Source organism: Symphalangus syndactylus, chromosome 18 (assembly GCF_028878055.3).
Source record: "Symphalangus syndactylus isolate Jambi chromosome 18, NHGRI_mSymSyn1-v2.1_pri, whole genome shotgun sequence".
Lineage (NCBI taxonomy): Eukaryota > Metazoa > Chordata > Mammalia > Primates > Hylobatidae > Symphalangus > Symphalangus syndactylus.
The window spans coordinates 29224211-29246440 of NC_072440.2; the positions used below are offsets into that span (position 1 = coordinate 29224211).

Below are 22230 nucleotides of genomic sequence, written 5' to 3' on the forward strand. Positions count from 1 at the left end.
TTAATCTTTGCCAACAGAATGTAATGTGTTATTCTTGGTGCTGATTCTGATATAATAACTCAGAGGAACTTCAGAGTTTATTGACTGTCTATCAGACTAACAAAGGAGTTGACCACTCTTTTTAAAAATCATTTTTTCCTTATTTGCCACCTACTTTTGATGTTGACTTACATGTATTTTCCTTTGCTTTCAGATTAGCATTCAGGACTGTCATACAGCCTGAATTGGTCAGAAGTGACAGGGCAAAGAATACGTACTTTGTTATGGTTTGTGAGCAGAGGCCCTGGTTCTTTGTGATGGCAGCCATCAGATCAGAAGCTCTTTGCTCTCATTGTGTCATTTGCCATGCAGCCTCACTCAACCCTGATGGAAGCAGCTGCCCAGAATGTAACTGCAGTCCAGCCCCAAGCACCTTAAAGGTCTAAAATTAGCTGTCGCCTGATAAGCTTTGTCTGTTTGTGTCCTACTCTGGCTTTCCCAAATCCTCCTTCCCAGGAAAGATAAAAGAAGGTGGATTTAAGACTGGGCAGCTCAAGGTGACTTTGGTCATTAGTGCAGATAGGTTCTGTGCCACAGGAATGCAGACAGCCATCTCCCTACCAGAAGACCCTGCTGTCTAGAGTCCACATCTTGAACTCCAGGTGTGATGGCTTGAGGTACCCAGAGAAACATTCATGTCCAGAGATCCGAAAAGATCATGAGAACTCTGTGATTTTAAAACTGATGAAACTCAAAGGAAAGAAGGGAAAGATGAGGGGTTTGTTTCATAAGGATTGGGTGTTTTGAAGGATTTCAAAAAATGACAAATATTTCCTAGCAGGGAAGGTTGTCGGATGTTGACAAAATTTTCACAGTAGGAAAGTTGTGAGATTTCTTTTTCTGGGGAAGATTTTGTTCTTGAAACAAAAATTGTATCTCAGTTGACTTGTTTTTTAAGGGTATCCTTACCTGGAGCCATATATGTCAGCCTCTCAATTGTCCTCAGCCCAGTGGTTTATATATACATCCTCATGAAAATATCCACCAGCCCAAATGAGAAAGAAGAAAAGCAAGTTCATGTAATTTTGCATTACAAAATGGATACAGTGAATTTTACCACATTCATCATTATCCATCTGAAGTGTCACCGGATGAGATGAGTCTCTTGGTACAGATTTAAAATGATCCTTCTCTATTTCTAGAGCTGCCAGGTGAACATTCACTTGGGCCTTCAGGTCTTCAGTCCTAGAAATGGTAGGAAGACATGGCTGAGCATTCTTTATTGTTCTTTTTGGCCACAGGGAAGGTGGAGTTGCAGCAAGGGCTGTGGGCTGTGTACCACAACATGCCTCTGATATGGACACCAGGCTACCTTGACAGAGCCCTTCAAGTGATGGAGAAAGTGGCTGCCTCGCCAGAAGACATAAAGCTGTGTAGAGAAGCGGTATGTTCTTCAGCTCCAAGGCGTGAGATTTAGCCATCTGTTTCCCATAACCTGAGCTTTAAATTTGTTTTCATTGTCTTTCTGCTACCCCTACTTTCTATATTTCTGTAGAATAGGTACTTATCCAGTTGAAAAAATGCAAAACCACAAACATTTTCAATGCTCCTGACCAAAGGCACTAGAAAATATTAACATTGATTTATAGTTCATTGTCTAGGAAAAAAAAACTATTCCACTGCCTCGTCCCTCACCTCCTTTACCAAAAAAAAAAAATCTCAGTGGGAACTGAAGAGAGGGTAAAATTTCATTTTTTTTCTTTTTTTTTAATTATTATTATTATACTTTGAGTTTTAGGGTACATGTGCACAATGTGCAGGTTTGTTACATATGTATCCATGTGCCATGTTAGTGTGCTGCACCCATTAACTCGTCATTTAGCATTAGGTAAATCTTCCTAAAGCTGTCCCTCCCCCCTCCCCCCACCCCACAACAGTCCCTGGAGTGTGATGTTCCCCTTCCTGTGTCCATGTGTTCTCATTGTTCAATTCCCACCTATGAGTGAGAACATGCTGTGTTTTGTTTTTTTGTCCTTGCGATAGTTTACTGAGAATGATGGTTTCCAGTTTCATCCATGTCCCTACAAAGGACATGAACTCATCATTTTTTATGGCTGCATAGTATTCCATGGTGTATATGTGCCACATTTTCTTAATCCAGTCTATCATTGTTGGACATTTGGGTTGGTTCCAACTCTTTGCTATTGTGAATAGTGCCGCAATAAACATACGTGTGCATGTGTCTTTATAGCAGCATGATTTATAGTCCTTTGGGTGTATACCCAGTAATGGGATGGCTGGGTCAAATGATATTTCTAGTTCTAGATCCCTGAGGAATCGCCACACTGACTTCCACAATGGTTGAACTAGTTTACAGTCCCACCAACAGTGTAAAAGTGTTCCTATTTCTCCACATCCTCTCCAGCACCTGTTGTTTCCTGACTTTTTAATGATGGCCATTCTAACTGGTGTGAGATGATATCTCATTGTGGTTTTGATTTGCATTTCTCTGATGGCCAGTGATGATGAGCATTTTTTCATATGTTTTTTGGCTGCATAAATGTCTTCTTTTGAGAAGTGTCTGTTCATGTCCTTTGCCCACTTTTTGATGGGGTTGTTTTTTTCTTGTAAATTTGTTTGAGTTCATTGTAGATTCTGGATATTAGCCCTTTGTCAGATGAGTAGGTTGCGAATTTTCTCCCATTTGTAACCCCATGTAGTCCTGAGAGACTACATAGCTTTTTTCCCCATAAAAGTCCTCAAGAAATGAATCTGGGGACCAGAGATGGAACCATCTTAAACCATTCTGTGTGAATGTGTCATGCTGATGAGATCTCGGTAGATGTTTCTTTCAAAGTTCTAAGGTGTTCACTTTACCAGGACGAGAACGCTACTCTCCCACCAGCCCCAAAGCTCATGCCTCTTGGTCACCTAGGACCCTTGACGGTATGGGGTTGCTGGAACTCCAGGAGACATGATGTGCCTTACACCCCACAGGCAGCTGCAGTGTCTGCTCCTGTCCAAACAGCTTTTACAGCCAGTGTAAGGCCTGAGAAGGACATTGATTGTCTTGTTACCATGGAGTAAAGGTTACCGTAGAGCCATGTATTTATTTTTTCTTGACTCTGGTTGCTAGGGTTCATCCCTTGGCTTTCATTTCATTCCTGAGGTGGTCAGGTCTGGTGTCTGTCCTGTCACCTTATACTTATGTCTAGTGAATTATTATGCTCTTTGCCAGACGTTTATAACAAAGGATATACATTTCTCACTATACTTGTTTTAACCCTGCTATAGTCAGTACTGGTGATTGAAAACACGAAATTATACATAAATCCTTTGCCAGGGAAATACGCCTTCCAATCTCAGCCAGATTCGCATTCTTTGCATTCTAACAGTAGAAAATGAGTTCACATGTCAGCAAGAATGTGCTATGTGTCCAGTTTGGATGTGATGTATTAGTGGTATTAAAAGGCCTTGGCATATTTTTAGGATTTCTGTTCTGATATGACATGGACAGGATTAATTGGTTTCAGGTAGGTGTTTCTACTGGCCTTGCTGTTGTTAATATCCCATTTCTGATTATTAGGCCCTCTGTGGGTCAAGGGAGATATACCTCAAAGTGAAAGTAGAGGGGAGAGGGGTCAAAACAAAAAATGCTCTATTTTTTTTTTTTTATTATACTTTAGGTTTTAGGGTACATGTGCACAATGTGCAGGTTTGTTACATATGTATCCATGTGCCATGTTGATTTCCTGCACCCATTAACTCGTCATTTAGCATTAGGTATATCTCCTAATGCTGTCCCTCCCCCCTCCCCCTACCCCACAACAGTCCCCGGAATGTGATGTTCCCCTTCCTGTGTCCATGAGTTCTCATTGTTCAATTCCCACCTATGAGTGAGAACATGCTGTGTTTGGTTTTTTGTCCTTGCAATAGTTTACTGAGAATGATGTTTTCCAGTTTCATCCATGTCCCTACAAAGGACACGAACTCATCATTTTTTATGGCTGCATAGTATTCCATGGTGTATATGTGCCACATTTTCTTAATCCGGTCTATCGTTGTTGGACATCTGGGTTGGTTCCAACTCTTTGCTATTGTGAATAGTGCCGCAATAAACATACGTGTGCATGTGTCTTTATAGCAGCATGATTTATAGTCCTTTGGGTATATACCCAGTAACGGGATGGCTGGGTCAAATGATATTTCTAGTTCTAGATCCCTGAGGAATCGCCACACTGACTTCCACAATGGTTGAACTAGTTTACAGTCCCACCAACAGTGTAAAAGTGTTACTATTTCTCCACATCCTCTCCAGCACCTGTTGTTTCCTGATTTTTTAATGATGGCCATTCTAACTGGTGTGAGATGGTATCTCACTGTGGTTTTGATTTGCATTTCTCTGATGGCCAGTGATGATGAGCATTTCTTCATGTGTTTTTTGGCTGCATAAATGTCTTCTTTTGAGAAGTGTCTGTTCATGTCCTTTGCCCGCTTTTTGATGGGGTTGTTTGTTTTTTTCTTGTAAATTTGTTTGAGTTCATTGTAGATTCTGGATATTAGCCCTTTGTCAGATGAGTAGGTTGCAAAAATTTTCTCCCATTCTGTAGGTTGCCTGTTCACTCTGATGGTAGTTTCTTTTGCTGTGCAGAAGCTCTTTAGTTTAATGAGATCCCATTTGTCAATTTTGGCTTTTGTTGCCATTGCTTTTGGTGTTTTAGACATGAAGTCCTTGCCCACGCCTATGTCCTGAATGGTATTGCCTAGGTTTTCTTGTAGGATTTTAATGGTTTTAGGTCTAACATATAAGTCTTTAATCCATCTTGAATTAATTTTTGTATAAGGTGTAAGGAAGGGATCCAGTTTCAGCTTTCTACATATGGCTAGCCAGTTTTCCCAGCACCATTTATTAAATAGGGAATCCTTTCCCCATTTCTTGTTTTTGTCAGGTTTGTCAAAGATCAGATAGTTGTAGATATGCGGCATCATTTCTGAGGGCTCTGTTCTGTTCCATTGATCTATGTCTCTGTTGTGGTACCAGTACCATGCTGTTTTGGTTACTGTAGCCTTGTATTATAGTTTGAAGTCAGGTAGCGTGATGCCTCCAGCTTTGTTCTTTTGGCTTAGGATTGACTTGGTGATGCGGGCTCTTTTTTGGTTCCATATGAACTTTAAAGTAGTTTTTTCCAATTCTGTGAAGAAAGTCATTGGTAGCTTGATGGGGATGGCATTGAATCTATAAATTACCTTGGGCAGTATGGCCATTTTCACAATATTGATTCTTCCAACCCATGAGCATGGAATGTTCTTCCATTTGTTTGTATCCTCTTTTATTTCATTGAGCAGTGGTTTGTAGTTCTCCTTGAAGAGGTCCTTCACATCCCTTGTAAGTTGGATTCCTAGGTATTTTATTCTCTTTGAAGCAATTGTGAATGGGAGTTCACTCATGATTTGGCTCTCTGTTTGTGATTGGTGTACAAGAATGCTTGTGATTTTTGTACATTGATTTTGTATCCTGAGACTTTGCTGAAGTTGCTAATCACCTTAAGGAGATTTTGGGCTGAGACAGTGGAGTTTTCTAGATATACAATCATGTCATCTGCAAACAGGGACAATTTGACTTTCTCTTTTCCTAATTGAATACCCTTTATTTCCTTCTCCTGCCTGATTGCTCTGACCAGAACTTCCAGCACTATGTTGAATAGGAGCGGTGAGAGAGGGCATCCGTGTCTTGTGCCAGTTTTCAGAGGGAATGCTTCCAGTTTTTGCCCATTCAGTATGATATTGGCTGTGGGTTTGTCATAGATAGCTCTTATTATTTTGAGATACGTCCCATCAATACCTAATTTATTGAGAGTTTTTAGCATGAAGGGTGTAGAGGGAAATTTATAGCACTAAATGCCCACAAGAGAAAGCAGGAAAGATCCAAAATTGACACCCTAACATCACAATTAAAAGAACTAGAAAAGCAAGAGCAAACACATTCAAAAGCTAGCAGAAGGCTAGAAATAACTAAAATCAGAGCAGAACTGAAGGAAATAGAGACACAAAAAACCCTTCAAAAAATTAATGAATCCAGGAGCTGGTTTTTTGAAAAGATCAACAAAATTGATAGACCGCTAGCAAGACTAATAAAGAAGAAAAGAGAGAAGAATCAAATAGATGCAATAGAAAATGAAAAAGGGGATATCACCACCGATCCCACAGAAATACAGTCTACCATCAGAGAATACTACAAACACCTCTATGCAAATAAACTAGAAAATCTAGAAGAAATGGATAAATTCCTTGACAAATACACCCCCCCAAGAGTAAATCAGGAAGAAGTTGAATCTCTGAATAGATCAATAACAGGTTCTGAAATTGTGGCAATAATCAATAGTTTACCAACCAAAAAGAGTCCAGGACCTGATGGATTCACAGCTGAATTCTACCAGAGGTACAAGGAGGAACTGGTACCATTCCTTCTGAAACTATTCCAATCGATAGAAAAAGAGGGAATCCTCCCTAACACATTTTATGAAACCAGCATCGTCCTGATACCAAAGCCTGGCAGAGACATAACCAAAAAAGAGAATTTCAGACCAATATCCTTGATGAACATTGATGCAAAAATCCTCAATAAAATACTGGCAAACCGAATCCAGCAGCACATCAAAAAGCTTATCCACCATAATCAAGTGGGCTTCATCCCTGGGATGCAAGGCTGATTCAACATACGCAAATCAATAAATGTAATCCAGCATATAAACAGAACCAAAGACAAAAACCACATGATTATCTCAATAGATGCAGAAAAGGCCTTTGACAAAATTCAAAAAATGCTCTATTTTTAAATTTACTTCCTAAGTCACAGAAATCACCTCATTCAAATGAATTTCATGTATGCATCTCTGGTCTTTGCCAGCAGCTTATGTGGATTACACTGATCCTTAATTTACAGATACCATGTGAGCCAAAAATCTTTCTCTGAGGGGGACCCTTGCCTGCATCCAGAGGCTTTAACATACACTTAAAATGGCCTTTGGTTGATTCTGTTCTGTAATTGTCTATCCCTTTGTCCCAAATCCAAACTGACTGAGGAAGAAAGACATGGAAGTGGGAGGTACTTTAGTGCCCATCAAGCATAATTCCTGGATTCCTGTCTGGCTAACTAAAAGCAAACTTAGCTGCCATTGTGCGGATTCACTTATACAAATAATTCGTAGCTCGCTTATTTGGCATTTTGTTGTTTTGTCTTTGAGACAGGGTCTCACTATGTCACCCAGGCTGGAGTGCAGTGGTGTGATCATGGCTCACTATAGTCTCCACCTCCCAGGCTCAAGCAATCTTCCTGCCTCAGCCTCCTGAGTAGCTGAGACCACAGGGGTGCACCACCATACTTGGCTTTTTTTTTTTTTTTAAGTGATGGAATCTCCCTATGTTGCCCAGGCTGGTCTCAAACTCCTGGGCTCAAGCAATCCTTCCACGTCATCCTCCCAAAGTGCTGAAATTACAGGCATGAGCCACCATACCCAGGCTAGCTTGCTTATTTCTATTTGTTTTGTACTGTTTTCCATGCCATCTGATAGGGTGTTTATAATGTGAAAAAATATAACCATTTATATTTCCTACAATTTTATAAGAGAAATCTTTTCAGTCTTTTAGAGCTCATTCTTCCTTTCTTTCACCTTCTCCAGCCTTTCTTCACCATGTGCTTTTGGGCCATAAAACATTTAGTTGCTGACCCTCCTTCTGCTCCACAGCTCGATGTGCTGGATGCAGTGCTGAAGGCTCTGACTTCGGCTGATGGGGCTTCAGAGGAGCAGTCCCAAAATGATGAAGACAACCAGGGGTCAGAAAAACTGGTGGAGCAGTTAGACATCGAGGAAACAGAGCAGTCCAAGCTTCCTCAATACCTGGAACGATTTAAGGTGAATCATAACAGAATGTGTCTCTCTTAGCAGTGCATAAAACACACTTCTCTCCTGTGGTGATGGACAAGCATTCTTTCTGCATCAGTGTCACACAAAGAGGCATTAAAAACTGACATCAAAAATTACATTTTTATTGCTTTGCACAGGAAGCAGTCTTAAAAGAAACCAGTGGAATTTTTATGCCCCTTTTTGTACTTGAGCTAATCGGTCACAGTTTTGTTCACTAAGGTAGCATGTCATTACCCACTCATTCCTGATATGCGCCTGTCGGCTTGCCTCCTCATAGCCATAACCTGACTCCCACCCCAGGTGGAAAGTATCTGGCCATTTCTCCATCTTGCATTAAATGTGCTTGATAACCTAAAAACCCAGTTAGACACTATAATGCCACATTTGAGTATGTAGAGATAAGACATGGGTGTCTTTCTTTGCTCATCTTTGGCAGCTTTGTGTTGTTCTCTTGTGCTGCGTAGAAGCTATAAACAGTTTGCACTGTTTCTTTCCAGAACAGCCCTGAGCACTCAAGCTACCTTTGGTAGCTTCTAACTCTGTACATCCCAAAATGCTCTGTGATCAGTGTCAGGAAAGAACCGTGTTCAGTGTTTGAACTCTTGGCTTCTTAGCTGCTTTGATTCTTGTCTAGTGCAAAGGGGGAAAAAAATGCTGTCAGAATGGGAATTCTTTGTACAGCAAAAAAACTTTCCCACTTATTTTGTGTGACTTTGGTCATTTTGGTACTGATAATATGTAAACTTTGCTAGATTATTATGTTTAAATCTTTTCAGTAATTAGAACCTAATTCCCAGTGTTGTAAGGGGAAGGCTGTTGTATTTTTAGCAGCAATTTCTCCCAGTACTTCTATAAAGTCATTACTCAACATCCCTCTTATAATTTGAAACTGAGGAAGAAAGATTAATCAATATTCCCAAGGTACCCAGAGAACTGGCAGTATAGCTGGGATGAGAATTTGCATGCCTGCCCCTTCAGGCTCTTTGCTTAACCTTGTGTATTTAGAAAGGCTAAAGAAAAAAATCTCCTTAGGCCCATATATTGTGATTCATTGCATTCACATTGACCAAGGTTGCCACACCATTCTTAAAAATTAAAACTTCCTTCTCTTGTTTCTTATATACTTTGCCCCAGAGAATAGAAACCTGTGCCTGCATTAAGTTCTCAGCCCTCACTACTCTACAAATGTATTTTTATGAAAATTTTAAAAAGGCAAGTATTTATTGACTACTAACTGCATGTTGGGCACCAGTGCATTTCTCCTCGCGAGAGCTCTGGATGCTAGAGACTACCTTTCTCATGTTAGAGACAGCAAAGCTGAGAAAAACTAGCCCAGAGTGACTGACTTTAGATTTGAACAAAAGTTTGCCAACTCGGGGCGCGGCCGGAAAGGCGGCCGCCCCCTCGCCCGTCACGCAACGCATGTTCGTGGGGAACCTGGCGCTAAACCATTCGTAGACGACCTGCTTCTGGGTCGGGGTTTCGTACGTAGCAGAGCAGCTCCCTCGCTGCGATCTATTGAAAGTCAGCCCTCGACACAAGGGTTTGTTAAGATGGAAAAAATAAAAAAAAAATAAAAAAAAAAAAAAGTTTGCCAACTCGTAGTTTAGTCCTCATTCTGGTGTCCCAAGCTGTCTTGTTGGCCTTGAACCCCACATGGAGAGCGTTATCAGAGAGAGATCACTTTCGTTTTACATTTCCTTTTCTTCCTGTTGCCTGATTTTTATTAGTCAGAGGTCATTTGTTTGGGAGCCATTTTTATATGATTGACTCTCACACTATGCATCTGGCCCCTCCTGGAGCCTAGGCACCCTGCCCACCCCCAGTCCTGTTAAGCAAGCCTCCTTTCCTGTGCCAATGAGTGGCATTTGTTAGTGGAACATGGGGATGTGTGATATAAGCTATAGCTGGCCCCGTAAGTGGCCCTCTCTCTAATGAGAGAGTACATCTTAAAGTACTTAAATAGATTAATGTTTTTAATACTTAATTCTCCAGGAACACAACACCAACCAAACCAAGCTGCCATTTCAGATGGAGCTGTAAGCAGGCAATACGTAAAGACTGACCTGCAGTCTTAGAGTTCCTAAGACCCAGTGCAGTGGAGCACAGCAGGTGGACCCTTCTAACGGTGCAGACACTCAGGGGAGCTATTCCTTGAACTGATTTCCATCTGTTGAGAGGAATGCCAGAAAGACAAATACTTGTTTCAGTTATTCTGAAGGCACATGTATGGTTGGGCTTGATCCAGTTATCAGATGCCTCTGCCATTTTGTTTGCATATTAGAATTCTTATTCTTGGAGTTTGCTGCTTGGTTTGGTTAGGTCAGGGTGGAAACATAGATTTGTTAGAGGCTGGCCATCTTTGTGGTTTAAAACAAGAAATTACACAGGGAGACACAGCATATGGAGTTCCATTTACTGTTCGTGAGTGAAAGGGGAGAAATCACATGTGGTGCATCTTAGCAAAATTGCCGAGCTGAAAAAAAAAAACAAAAGCTAACAGCACCTGGACGAAAGGCAGCATGTCCATTTCCCAACAAAATGGTTTTTTTCTACCAGCAAAATGTGTGGTTATTTTGCAGGTGACTTCATTCTGGGACACTAGAATGAGGACTAAACTACGAGTCAGCAAACTTTTGTTCAAATCTAAAGTCAGTCACTCAGGGCTAGTTTTTCCTCTTTGTATCTTTCTCTCACTTCTCTACCTTTCTTCTCATTTTTCCCATTGTTACCAACAGGCCTTACATTCTAAGCTTCAGGCTCTGGGCAAAATTGAGTCAGAAAGTCTTTTAAGTCTGACCACCCAGCTTGTCAAGGAAAATCTCTCCACCTGTGAAACAGAGGACATCACCACCTATGAGCAGAATCTGCAGCAGTGGCATCTAGACCGTGTACAGTTGATCCAGAGAGAACAGCAGCAGAGGGAGCAAGCGAAGCAGGAGTACCAGGCTCAGAAAGCAGCAAAGGCATCTGCCTAATAGGGTCCCCCAGGGCCCCACCTCTCTCACAAGAACTTCACTCAACCCCATGCCAGGACTCAGCAGTGGCCTGGACAACAGCCTCAGCTTCCTCTACCCATCTTCTTTTCTTAAAGCAGGCTATGTGCCCTACATGGCAAGGCACCATGACTGCCCATCGAGATCCCAAGAAGGGCTGTGGAACTATGCAGGTGGCTAGTGGTCAGACTGAAGTCACCAGCTGAATACCTTAAGGAGGACCTTGAGGCTCATGATGGAGTTCTTGGGGCACAGGGATTAGTTATGAGCATTAAAGTTCCTAAGACCCAATGACGGTACTGGGAGAAACCAAGGCTGAAGAGTCAGGTTGAAGCACAGGCTTTTGTTTTTTGTTGTTTTTGTTTTTTGAGACAGTCTCATTCTGTCACCCAGGCTGGAGTGCAGTGGCGCGATCTTGGCTCACTGCAACCTCCGACTCCCAGGTTCAAGCAATTCTCCTGCCTCAGCCTCCCGAGTAGGTGGGATTACAGGTGCGTACCACCACACCTGGCTAATTTTTGTATTTTTAGTAGAGACGGGGTTTCACCATGTCAGTCAGGCTGGTCTCAACCTCTTGACCTCAAGTGATCTGCCCGCCTCAGCCTCCCAAAGTGCTGGGATGATAGGCGTGAGCCACCGCGCCTGGCCAAGCACAGGCTTTTGAATGGTCTCCCTCTCCCCAGCCCAGGTACATGAGGCCAAGGTGAACTGTGCATCCTGAGACCTTGTGTCCCTGAGTCTCCTTTCTGAGTGCAAGCTGCACTGTGAGCTCGCTGTGGGATACTCACACATTCCCACATTCTCCTTTCTGCCACATCTCGCCCTTCTGGACCTGCACTGGGAGAAATTCAGGACAGGAGTGAACTCAAGGCCATGAACTCACTGGATTTCCATTTTTAGGCACCCATAGGGACATTTTTAGGATGTAAGTTTTTGAGGAGAAAGCTAGCTCTAGCATGAAGCCTTTTGGATTGGCTACTCCATCGTGTTGTGGTAACATTTTTTTTTCCAATTTTTTTTTTCCAAAACATCGTCTCAGCTCATTTATCAAGTAGTTAAAATGAGCCTTTTTTGCATACACAGAGGCACACATGCGCGCGCACACAACTTGTGAACACACATTTCTGTTGAAGTTAGAAAAGGAGAAATGGGTTGGGGCTTGAAGTGCATCAGAGGTATGAATGTTGTAAAACTGTCAGGAGATGGAAAATTCCTTTCTGAAGTTTCTCTTCTGTGAAAGGGGTCAGGGCAGATTTTGCTTACTATGTAGTGTTGCCCTTAAGTACAGTGGTGTAATTTTATTCAAGATTGTGCTCTTCTGTCAAAAACCTCTGGAAATAAATGTTCTGGGATCATGTTAGTGTACTCTTTGGAGAAAGGGAGGAGGGAGAGGGACTCATTATTGTTACTATGATTTTGTGGAGCGTACTTTAAACCCTCCCCCATTAAACTATGGGATTTATTATAATAATGATAACTGCCACCACTAATATTTATTAAGGACTTAACTGTAGGCTGAAAACCCAAGCAGCCCCATGAGGGAGGTACCAGTGTCCCCATTTTATGAAACCAAGCAGCTCTCCTGCTGCTCCTCTCCCTGCCTGTGGCCTCCATATAGAACTGCAGTTAGGATCCAACACAGGGCCCTTTAGACTAGCAAAGCTGCTGAATCTCTTACTTAGGTAGAGGGCCGTGACCAAAAGTCAGTTCCAACATTGTGGTTTACCATTGACAGGAGTTTTTCAGCCACTCTCTTATTACGTTAAGAGGAACATTCAACACAAACAAAAGGGCAACTTTTGCCCAGTAAATTAATGATGGTCACGACATCAAGTATCTGGTTAAGGCTTTGGCTCATCGTTTTGCCTTCATTTTTCCTCCCCCTCCAGCCCCAATGCACTTTACTTCTCTTCTTCACCAAAAGAGACCACTTCTGCCACTGTACTGTGGTCCCACAGGAATTTCCATGTTCCCTCCTCTTCAGGATTCCTTCCACAGTTGTGCCCCATTTCTCAGGACTCTTGGAGTCTTTCCCCTCCAAATATTCTGCCCTTTCCCCATGTCCTTATCTCCTGAGCTATAGGCTACTCTCCCGCCTTCCTTCACAATTGGCTCTTCCCAATACAGTTGTCCTTTGTCCCTTTCCCTGATGTCATCTTCCATATTTCTTCCATGTGGATGGAGAAACTGCTCTTGGTGCCCTGGCCTCTGGAGGTGACTTCAACTGGATCATCTCCCAGTAACAAATTACCTTCTGCAGCTGACCTGCCATAGTCACAGCCAAACCTCCAGCCTCATCACGAATCCGAGATCTTAGATCCTGAAGTCCCCACTCTCTCAGGCTTGTCTCGTACCATGACTGCTGCTGAACCAGCTTGCTCTGTAATTTCCCGCCTGCTAGTCCTTAGCCTTTACCCCATCACCCCAACTCTTGGTCTCCAGAGTCTGCTTCTCTTCCAGTGTGGGCCCCATGGTCAGCCGTCCCGATGTTCTCATTAGCATCTTCATTTTCTCTCACTCCCTTTATCCAGACTCACTTGCCAGCCTTCGACCTACATCCTTGCACCCAACTATTATGGGTAGAATTGTGTTCCCTAAAAAAGGTAAGTTGTATCCCTAATCCCCAGTCCCTTAGAATCTGACCTTAGTTGGAAATAAGTTTTTATTGAGGTAATCAAATTTAGAATGAGATCATCAGGGTCAGCCTGATCCAATTTGGTGTTTTTTTTAAAAGGGGAAAATTGCACACACAGACTCACAGAAGGAAGATGAGCATGTGACCATACAGGCCCAGGAACACCAAGGCTTGCCAGCAAACACCAGAAGTTAGAAGGGGTAAGGACACTTCTCCCCTAGAGCCGTCAGAGAAAGCTTGGCCCTGCAGACACCTTGATTTCTGAGTTCTAGCCTTCAGAACTGTTATTTTAAGCCACACCATTTTTGGTACTTTGTTACTGCAGCCCTAGGAAACTGATAACACCACCATTCATTTTCTCTTTGGTTCTGACTTACTAAGTGTAGATATATAAAGTCATAATATTAGGCTGATTAGATTCTTCTACAAAATTATGGCTGTTCTTTTCAACTCAATAGTCCTTCCTTTAATTGACTCTCATTTTTGCTTCCATAGCTTTTCTATTCTGCGTTAGCTCGAAGCCCTGCCCTCAGAACTACAAGCAGATGTTCTCTCCATCATCCTTCCTACTTTCAAATAATAGGTATCCCCTCCCTCCTTTCAAAGGTTAGGCTCTTCATTTGTGACCTTGGCCCATACCTGCCCACCTGTTCTACACATTCAAGCATTCCCTTTCCATCTTATAGCATCTCTGTTGATTTCTTCTTCTAAGTCTACAGTCTTATTCAAGACCTTATTCAACACTTTTTAACAGCAAAAAATCCTTTACCCTGCCGTCAGTCAAACTGTTACGTTATGTCTCCTTCCTTATGTCTCCAAACTTCTTGAAAGTGTATCTACACTTACTGGCTCATTGTTCATTCATTAGAGGCTGAGAATTTGGCTTACTGCTTTACCACTCTGCTGCACAGCATGGTCATCAACTACAGTGATCTTTTTTTTTTTTTCCTTTTAAATGCTCTGCTCCATTTGGTACCACTGACCACCCCTTATAAGCTTGCTGTCTGCAGCAGACTTACTGTCTGTTCCAGCACTGCTTTCGCAAGCTCTCAAGTGTTCGGTGTATACTGTGTACAAGGCACTATACAAGTGCTATGGAGTTTACAAGGATGAATAAACTATAGATTTTACCCTCAACTTAGATTCTAGTGAGGCTGGCACATCCACACCCATCAATACACAGCTGAAAGGTGTCGTTAGACAAACAGTTAATGTATGTGGGAGTTCACAGGAAAATCACTTTAAGCCCAGCAATGGGAAGAACTCTAATGAAGGGAATTAATTGCCTGCTTTGTGCATTAATTAGTCACATACGACTGCCTCAAGCTGCCCTGGGGTCCTCTTTCCACAGAGATTTGTGTGGTGTGTTCATGAGAAAATATTTTAAATTAAGCTAAAATGAACAATTCAGATTAAACTTGTTTTGGCTCTCATCCCGTACTTACCTTGGCCATGAAAAGGAAGAAAAAGTAAGGCGGTGGGAAGAAGAGAAGAAAGAAAAATGATGAGGTACTATCCTCCCCTCGGTGCTGTGTTGCCTTGGCACCCAGCCTTGCATCTTGTTTTCCCACCTTCTCGTTGGCTGTGGAATCAGGTAGGTGTGTGAGAAGATTGGTTTAGATTCTACAAGAAGTAGTCAGAGGCCTTGAAAATAAGTTGATTATACCACAGTGGCTCACACCTGTAATCCCAGTACTTTGGGAGGCCGGGCCGGAGGATCACTTGAGGTCAGGAGTTCGAGACCAGCCTGGCTAACATAGCAAAACCCCGTCTCTACTAAAAATACAAAAATTAGCTGGGCGTGGTGGTTGGCACCTTTAATCCCAGCTATTCAGGAGGCTGAGGCAGGAGAATCAATTGAACCTGGGAGGCAGAGGTTGCTGTGAGCCGAGATTGAGCCAATGCACTCCAGCCTGGGCAACAGAGCAAGACCAAAAAAGTTGATTAAAACCTTTTTTTCACACTGAAAACAATTAGTTTTGACATTCTTTGTTGTCTTTACTTTGTGCGTCTTCCCTGAAAATATAATGCAGCATTCTGCTTTTTTCTTTTTGCTGCAGGTATCTGATGAGCTTTGGGAAACTCTTAACCACTGAGGAAAGGAAAAATAGCTGCTGTGGTGGAACAAAGAACTTAGAATTAGGTATGAAAAACATTTCTAGAAGCTCATTGTGTCACTTAGGCCCCCCAGGAAGCAGATCAGCATCAGAGTCAGAGGTAGCAGTGAAAGCAGTTTTGTGGGGATAAAGCCTGTGAAAAATGAAAGGAGGTGGAATTGAGATTGGGTGAGGAAAGCCTTCAGGTGGAGGTCCTACATCTGCAAAAGGAAAGGAGGGAGGAAGCACCACTGCCTAGCCTCTATTGCTTGAGAGAGGGGAGACTTTCAACACCCATCATCCCTATTGCCAACAACACCAAGCATAACCTCCTTTCCTACTGTGAGTTCTAGTCTACTACCAAACCTGGTGACACAGGTGCCTGCTCACCAGTGCCCTTCCCCAGTGCATTCCCGATGGCCTTGATGAGTGGCGTGCCACCTGGCCCTCGAGGGAACATAGTCCTCTGCTGGGTCTTCTGGCTTCCTGTGATATATGTATCCACTCCAGGAGGCCACACTGAGACTTGTAATCCTTTTCTCCTGGATCTGCTAGGTCAATTCGGGTATTTCAGTGGTTCTCAGTTCAGGCTATCCCTTTCTCCAGGCTTTTTTTATGAGCCATCATTGCAGCAAGTCTGCAACACCCCCTGGAGTGTTAAACCCCTTAAGCATTTTATGGATTCTGAATTAATTATTTAGAACTAATTGGTGAGATTGGCCTGAGACTTTAAACTCCACGAAGACAGGCACTCTGTATCTTGTTCATGGTTGTGGCCCAACATAGAGAACAGGCATTACCATGAGGAGGGGGCTTATAAACATTTATTGAATGAATTATTTTTTATTAGGTTGAAAGGAAAGTCCTCCCACTGAGGTATAATTCCCAGCAGAAATACTGAGATGCTAGAAGCCATATGTCCTAAGCTGAGGTAGTTTAATGCCAAAGAAAGCCTCTTTGGATTTCTACAAAGTGTAGTGTAAGCCAAAATTGACACCAGGAGGAAGGTTTGTGGGGAAAAAATAGGCGGGTGAGCATGGTGTATCATATCAGAATTCTCTTCTACATATGCGTATCACACTTACCTGCCTCAAAGCAGGGAGTTAGGAAGTGATGAAGCTATAACACAAATCTTACCATTTATTGACCAATAATAAAAGCCAATGTTTATTGACCATCTATAGCCAAGTGCCATATTAAATTTTTGTATGCATGATCTTATTTAACCCACAAGAATATGACCATTATTACAGCTCTTTCTATATACAAGATAACAAAGACTTAGAGAAGTGATTAAATGCCAGGGTTTCCCTCTGTGAATTGGAAAGCCAGGGTCAAACCCATATCTGACTCCTAAAGTGCACTCCCAAACTCGGAAGATCACTGTCTCAGTTTAGGTTCCCCCTAAAACAAGACAGGAGACAGAAATTTGAGTGCCGGTGCATTAGTTGGAGGTGATCTTACGAAAGCAGGTGAGGGAAGGAGAAATTGAGACAGGGTAGAAAGGAGAGCCAACAAAGAGTGCATAATTGAGTGGATTGTGGAAACCGGCTCATTCTTGCCGTGGACCCTCTGAGAGACTGTGAGGAGCACACCTCAGCAGTTTCCTCTGAAAGGCAAGGAAGCAGCTAAGTATTTGCCCATTCAGTCTATTCCCTCATGGGTTGGGAGCACTACAGCCTACTCCTAGTGCAGCGCCATCACACTCCCATGACCAGGAAACACCCTTGGGCAGAGACCAGGAAGAACTTAGATTCTAGTGAGGCTGGCACATTCGCACCTGTCAACACACAGTTGAAAGGTGTCGTTAGAGAAACACCATCCACTGGTGGAGAACTGTCTGCAGATGACCAGGAGTAAGCCCAGGGCAGTGGTTCTCAACCAAGAGTGATTTTGTTTCCAGGGAATGTTTGGTAATGCCAAGGTATTTTTTATTAGGCTGCTATTAGCAACTGACATTTGATAATGTCAAGGTATTTTGAGGGGCTGCTATTAGCATCTCGTTCATAGAGGTCAGGGACGCTGCTAAACATCTTACAGTGCACAGGACAGTCCTTCACAACAAGGAGCTATCTGGTCCAAGATGTGAGTAGTGTCGACATTAGAAACCCTGGCATAGGGTTTGCAGATGGGGCATTCACAGGACTTTTTCAGGGAATGTAGATGAGACCCAACAATGATATTTGTAGCAAATAGCTCATTCACAAATGGTATTTCAGGCTAGAAGAATAATTAATAGTAGCTGTTTCTTGTCTAACTCTGAATATAAATATAAAATATGCAATGATGCAGAGTAGGCCATTATTCTTCGTAAGTCAGATCCATTAGGGAAAAGAGTAAATGGTGATTTATATGGTTTTGCTGTCTGGTTGTAACTGGAGCAGGAGTTTTGAGTTCCAAAATATAGATGCTGTGAAGTGACCTTGCATGAGTCAGTGGAAGGTGATTCCACTGGCACCCTGGGCATAGGTGAGAAAGAGATGAAGTGGAAAAAGGTCTCAGAGCTTTGACTTTAGTGAGTCATCAAAGCAGAAAATGTGATGTGGTTGTATTTTCATGAGCTTTTCAAATTCTGAAAATGATCAATTTTTAAAATTTTGCTTTAGGAAATAGTTGGAAAGGAGTGCTTTTCAACAAAGGAAAATTGCCTTTTATTCTAAATAACAGTGTCTTAGCTTGAAAGTAACCTCTTATTCCCCATTGATTTGGCCTTTTTGCTGATACTGCATACTGCTTTGAGGATGTTATTACCTGTGTGGTAACAGGGAAATCCAAACAAACGATGGTGGCAACGCTGCTGAGGTTGTGGCAGTAACCACTGGGATCTTTGTTTAAAACAAAATCATTGCTTGAGCTGTGTGATTATTATGTACGAAAGAGATTCCAGATCTGAGTTGGACATATTCAGAAAACAAGAAGTTTATTCTTGTAAAAGCACCTGAAAATAAATTTCATCATGGATTTTAAATGCTGGATCAAGGACTATGATGAAGATTTATAAAAGGGGTATTATATCCTCTGATGCCCTCAGTGGTAGAATTGTTTGGTTTTTTGGCTTTTGTTTCCCATGATGCTTCATCTCTGCAGAGTTCAAACTTCTAATCCTTAAAACACCCTCCAAAGTGAATATGCATATGATAGTAGGTAGAATAGACCATTAATGCCCATTACAAATGTCCTCCATTGACAGCATGCTGGGCCCCTGCTGGGTATGAGTGTTTCCCAGGCTCTGGCTCATTAGCTGCCATCTTTTTTTTTTTTTTTTTTTTTTTTTTTTTGAGACAGAGTCTCACTCTGTTATCCAGGCTGGATTCTCCTGCCTCAGCCTCCTGAGTGGCTGGGATTACAGGTATGCACCACCATGCCTGGCCAATTTTTGTATTTTCACTAGAGACGGGGTTTCACCATGTTGGTGAGGCTGGTCTCAAACTCCTAACCTCAAGTGATCCACCCGTCTTGGCCTCCCAAAGTGCTGGGATTACAGGCGTGAGCCACCACACCGGGCTTTGCCCCAACCTTGATCACAAAAATAATATGTCATATGGAGACCAGGAAGGTAGAGAAAAAGAGAGTGCTAGGTAAATGGTGGAGACTGCAACTTAAGATAAGGTGGTTAGGGAAGGCCTTCCTGAGAAAATGACATTTGAACAAAAACCCACATGGGTGAGATTGAAAACCGTGGAATCACCTGGAGAAAAAGCATGTCCAGCAAAGGAAATAGCTTAAAGGCCTCGAGATGAAAGGCTGAATGGCTGAGGAATAGCAAGGAGGCCAGTATGGCTGGAGCAGAATGTGTAAGGTGGAGAGAAGTGGGAAATGAAGTCAGAGAGAAGGGGTAGAGGAGGAATGGATTGTGTAAGGCTTCTTAGCCCATCAGTAAAGACATTGGCTTTTACTCTAAGATGAGAACTTACTCAAGAGCTTTGAGCATGGGTGGCATGATCTGACTTAACATTTTTAAAGGATTACTCTACTGTAGCTGCAACATGGAGAATAAGCTAGGAGGGCAAAGATAGGAAACAGGAAGGTCAATTAGGATGCTCCTGCAATAAACCAGGAGAGAAATGATTGACTTGGACAAGGGTAGTAACCGTGAATGTGAGGAGAAGGTATCAGACTGATATATTTTGAAGGTCAAACCAGCAGTACTTGCCGGCCAGTCGATTTGCTGATGGGCCAAAATGTTTGGCCTGAACAGCAAGAATATGTATTTGCCATTTACTGAGGTAGAAAAGCCTAGGGGAGAAGCAGTTTGCAAAAGGAGATCAGGGGTTTGTTTGGGGACATGTTACATTTGGTTTAGGGTATTTTAAAGACTCCTATTGGATATCCACATGGAGATTTTAATGGGCACTGGATATATGAATTTGAAGGTAAGAGATGATATACAGGCTGCAGATATGACTATAAAAATCATCAGTTTACACATGGCATTTAAATTCCTGAGACCGTATTAAAGCAGCATGCGTTTCTAGTTTTAGTGGGGACAATCTGAGCCATGAAGTAGAGCTGTGTCTGTTGGTGTACTGAGAGATCTCCCTGTGAATCAAGCAGACCTCAGAAGCCCTGCTCCACCATCTCTGAAAACATTGCCAGTAACCCCTGGAGAAGTATCCAGAAGAACTGCTCATATTAAACGAACTGGGTGTGACCAAAACTGCATATATGGCTCCAGTGAATTTCCAAGACATACAAGATCAAAGAGGAAATAGTTCTGGAATTATGCAAGGGACCAAGAATTCATGAGTCAGGAATGTGTTAAAAAAAAGCATTGTAGGGATATAGAAAATCATCCAGAATGAGCAGTACAATTAAGAAGAGAGAGAAAATATGATCACAGGACCTCAACAGACCTTTGTTGATTTTCTCAGAAGATAGGAAAAAAGAAACTGAAGGAAAGCTGCCGCCAACTTTTCCCCTCCATTGTGCCTAGATGGGGGGATAAGGGGATGTAAACAGCAGGGCAGGGTTCAGGTAGGGTGACTAGCCCTCACTGGTTCCCAGGGACTGAGGGGTTTTCTGGGACACAGGACTTTCAGTGCTGAAATCAGGGCAGTCCTGAACCAAGATAGTTGGCCACCCTGGCTTCAGGCCAGAGGGAAGGCTTCCTGGAACTGAACAATTTGGTAGTGGAGTAGACAACAACTTATTTACTACTTAATTTGAGTCTGATAGATGAAATTAAAATCTGTGATGATTTCCCACCCTGAGTGCTCACATGCTTAACCCTTTAATTTCTGGAGGGATTTCAGAATCCTTCTTAGCAAGCAGTGATTTCTGATAGGACCATTCAATGTAGCCCCATGGTTTGGAGGGGAAATGTTAAAATCAAAAGGAGTGGATATGACACACAGAGGGATATCATGATAACTCAGGACAGGCTCTGGGGTCTTTTGAGGCTAAAGGACCATCTCTGCAGACAGGCAGGGCCCAGTCCTGGAGGTCTCTATTGAGAACCTTATGGGCATGTTTTTTTGTGGCCACATGGCGGGAAACTGAAGTGCCAGAGCCTCCCCATTTACATGCTGCCATTGTGAGCAGTCTGTGCTCCTTAACATATGCTGATCCTGCTCTCTGCTGAGACGCTGTGTGAGCTCTTGCCTCTGCCTGGAATTTACTTTTGGTCCAACCAATGCGCGCACACACACACACACACACACACACACTCCAGAGTCCAACCAATGCACACACACACACACACACACACACACTCCAGAGCTCAGCCGAGACATCATTTGCAGTGCTTTTCCTATGGTCACCTAAGCTCGCTCTTGAATTTTAGGAGCCCCCGTCACAATGTGGTATCATTGCCTCTGCTGGTCTGTCTTCCCCCAATCAGTTAGGGCAGCAGTTAGGTTATATCTCGTAATATAACCCACTGCCAGGTACAGGGTAAATGTGTAATAATCATTTGAATGACAGGGAGGAAATCCTCCTCTTGTTAGGTATTCTTTGCTACATATATAATCACTTTTTCCCAACAACTGCTAGTTCCTGGGTGTGAGTCAAATCCACAACATATTATGTTAGTTAGATAGAGGATATTCTGTAACAGTGAGCAAGGAACTAAGAGAAAAATAGGTACTGAGCACAACTGCTGAATATGACAGGTTCTGGTCTGGTCTATTTTTTCTTTTTTTTTGTTTTTTTTTTTTTCTTTTTTTAGAGACAGAGTCTCTGTTGCCCAGGCTGGAGTGCAGTGGCACAATCATGGTTCACTACAGCCTTGAACTTCTGGGCTCAAATGATTCTCCCACCTTGGCCTCCCAAAGTTCTGGGATCACAGGCATGTACCACTGCACCCAGCTATGCTTTTTTTTTTTTCTTTTTTAAGCAATAATTTTAATTGTTCCTTCCCTTCACCTCCCAGTTTCTATCCTTAGACGCTCACATCCTCTAGGGCTTGGCTATAAAAGTTAACGAGGTAGCAGTTGCAAGCATTAGCAAGACGCTTTCGGCAGTTTGCCAAAAGCCAGGGAGCCCATCTTGAAAAGAACGTGGTCACCCCCTGCCATCATGCCCTGACTGCCCAGCATTCTGTGTGAGTGGCAAAGCCCAACTCAGGAACACAAAGCAAAAGACAGCACAGCACACACATG

The 22230-nt window shown here is 42.6% G+C and overlaps 1 protein-coding gene across 26 annotated transcripts in view; it reads left to right on the plus strand.

Moving 5' to 3' along the window:
• Nucleotides 1-12255, plus strand: part of MRPS27 (mitochondrial ribosomal protein S27) — a 106670-nt gene extending 94415 nt beyond the window's left edge. For 14 of the 26 annotated variants that reach the window (XM_055253805.2, XM_055253804.2, XM_055253806.2 and 11 more), the window contains 3 exons: nt 1281-1423; nt 7725-7892; nt 10643-12255. In XM_055253805.2, the coding sequence (XP_055109780.1) occupies nt 1281-1423; nt 7725-7892; nt 10643-10882 (551 nt within the window). In that variant the 3' untranslated portion in view covers nt 10883-12255. Of the gene's footprint in view, nt 1-1280; nt 1424-7658; nt 7893-10642 lie in introns of all 26 variants that reach the window. The other 12 variants (XM_063623205.1, XM_063623204.1, XM_063623202.1 and 9 more) reach the window with 1 other exon arrangement.
• Nucleotides 12256-22230: the final 9975 nt, after the last annotated feature.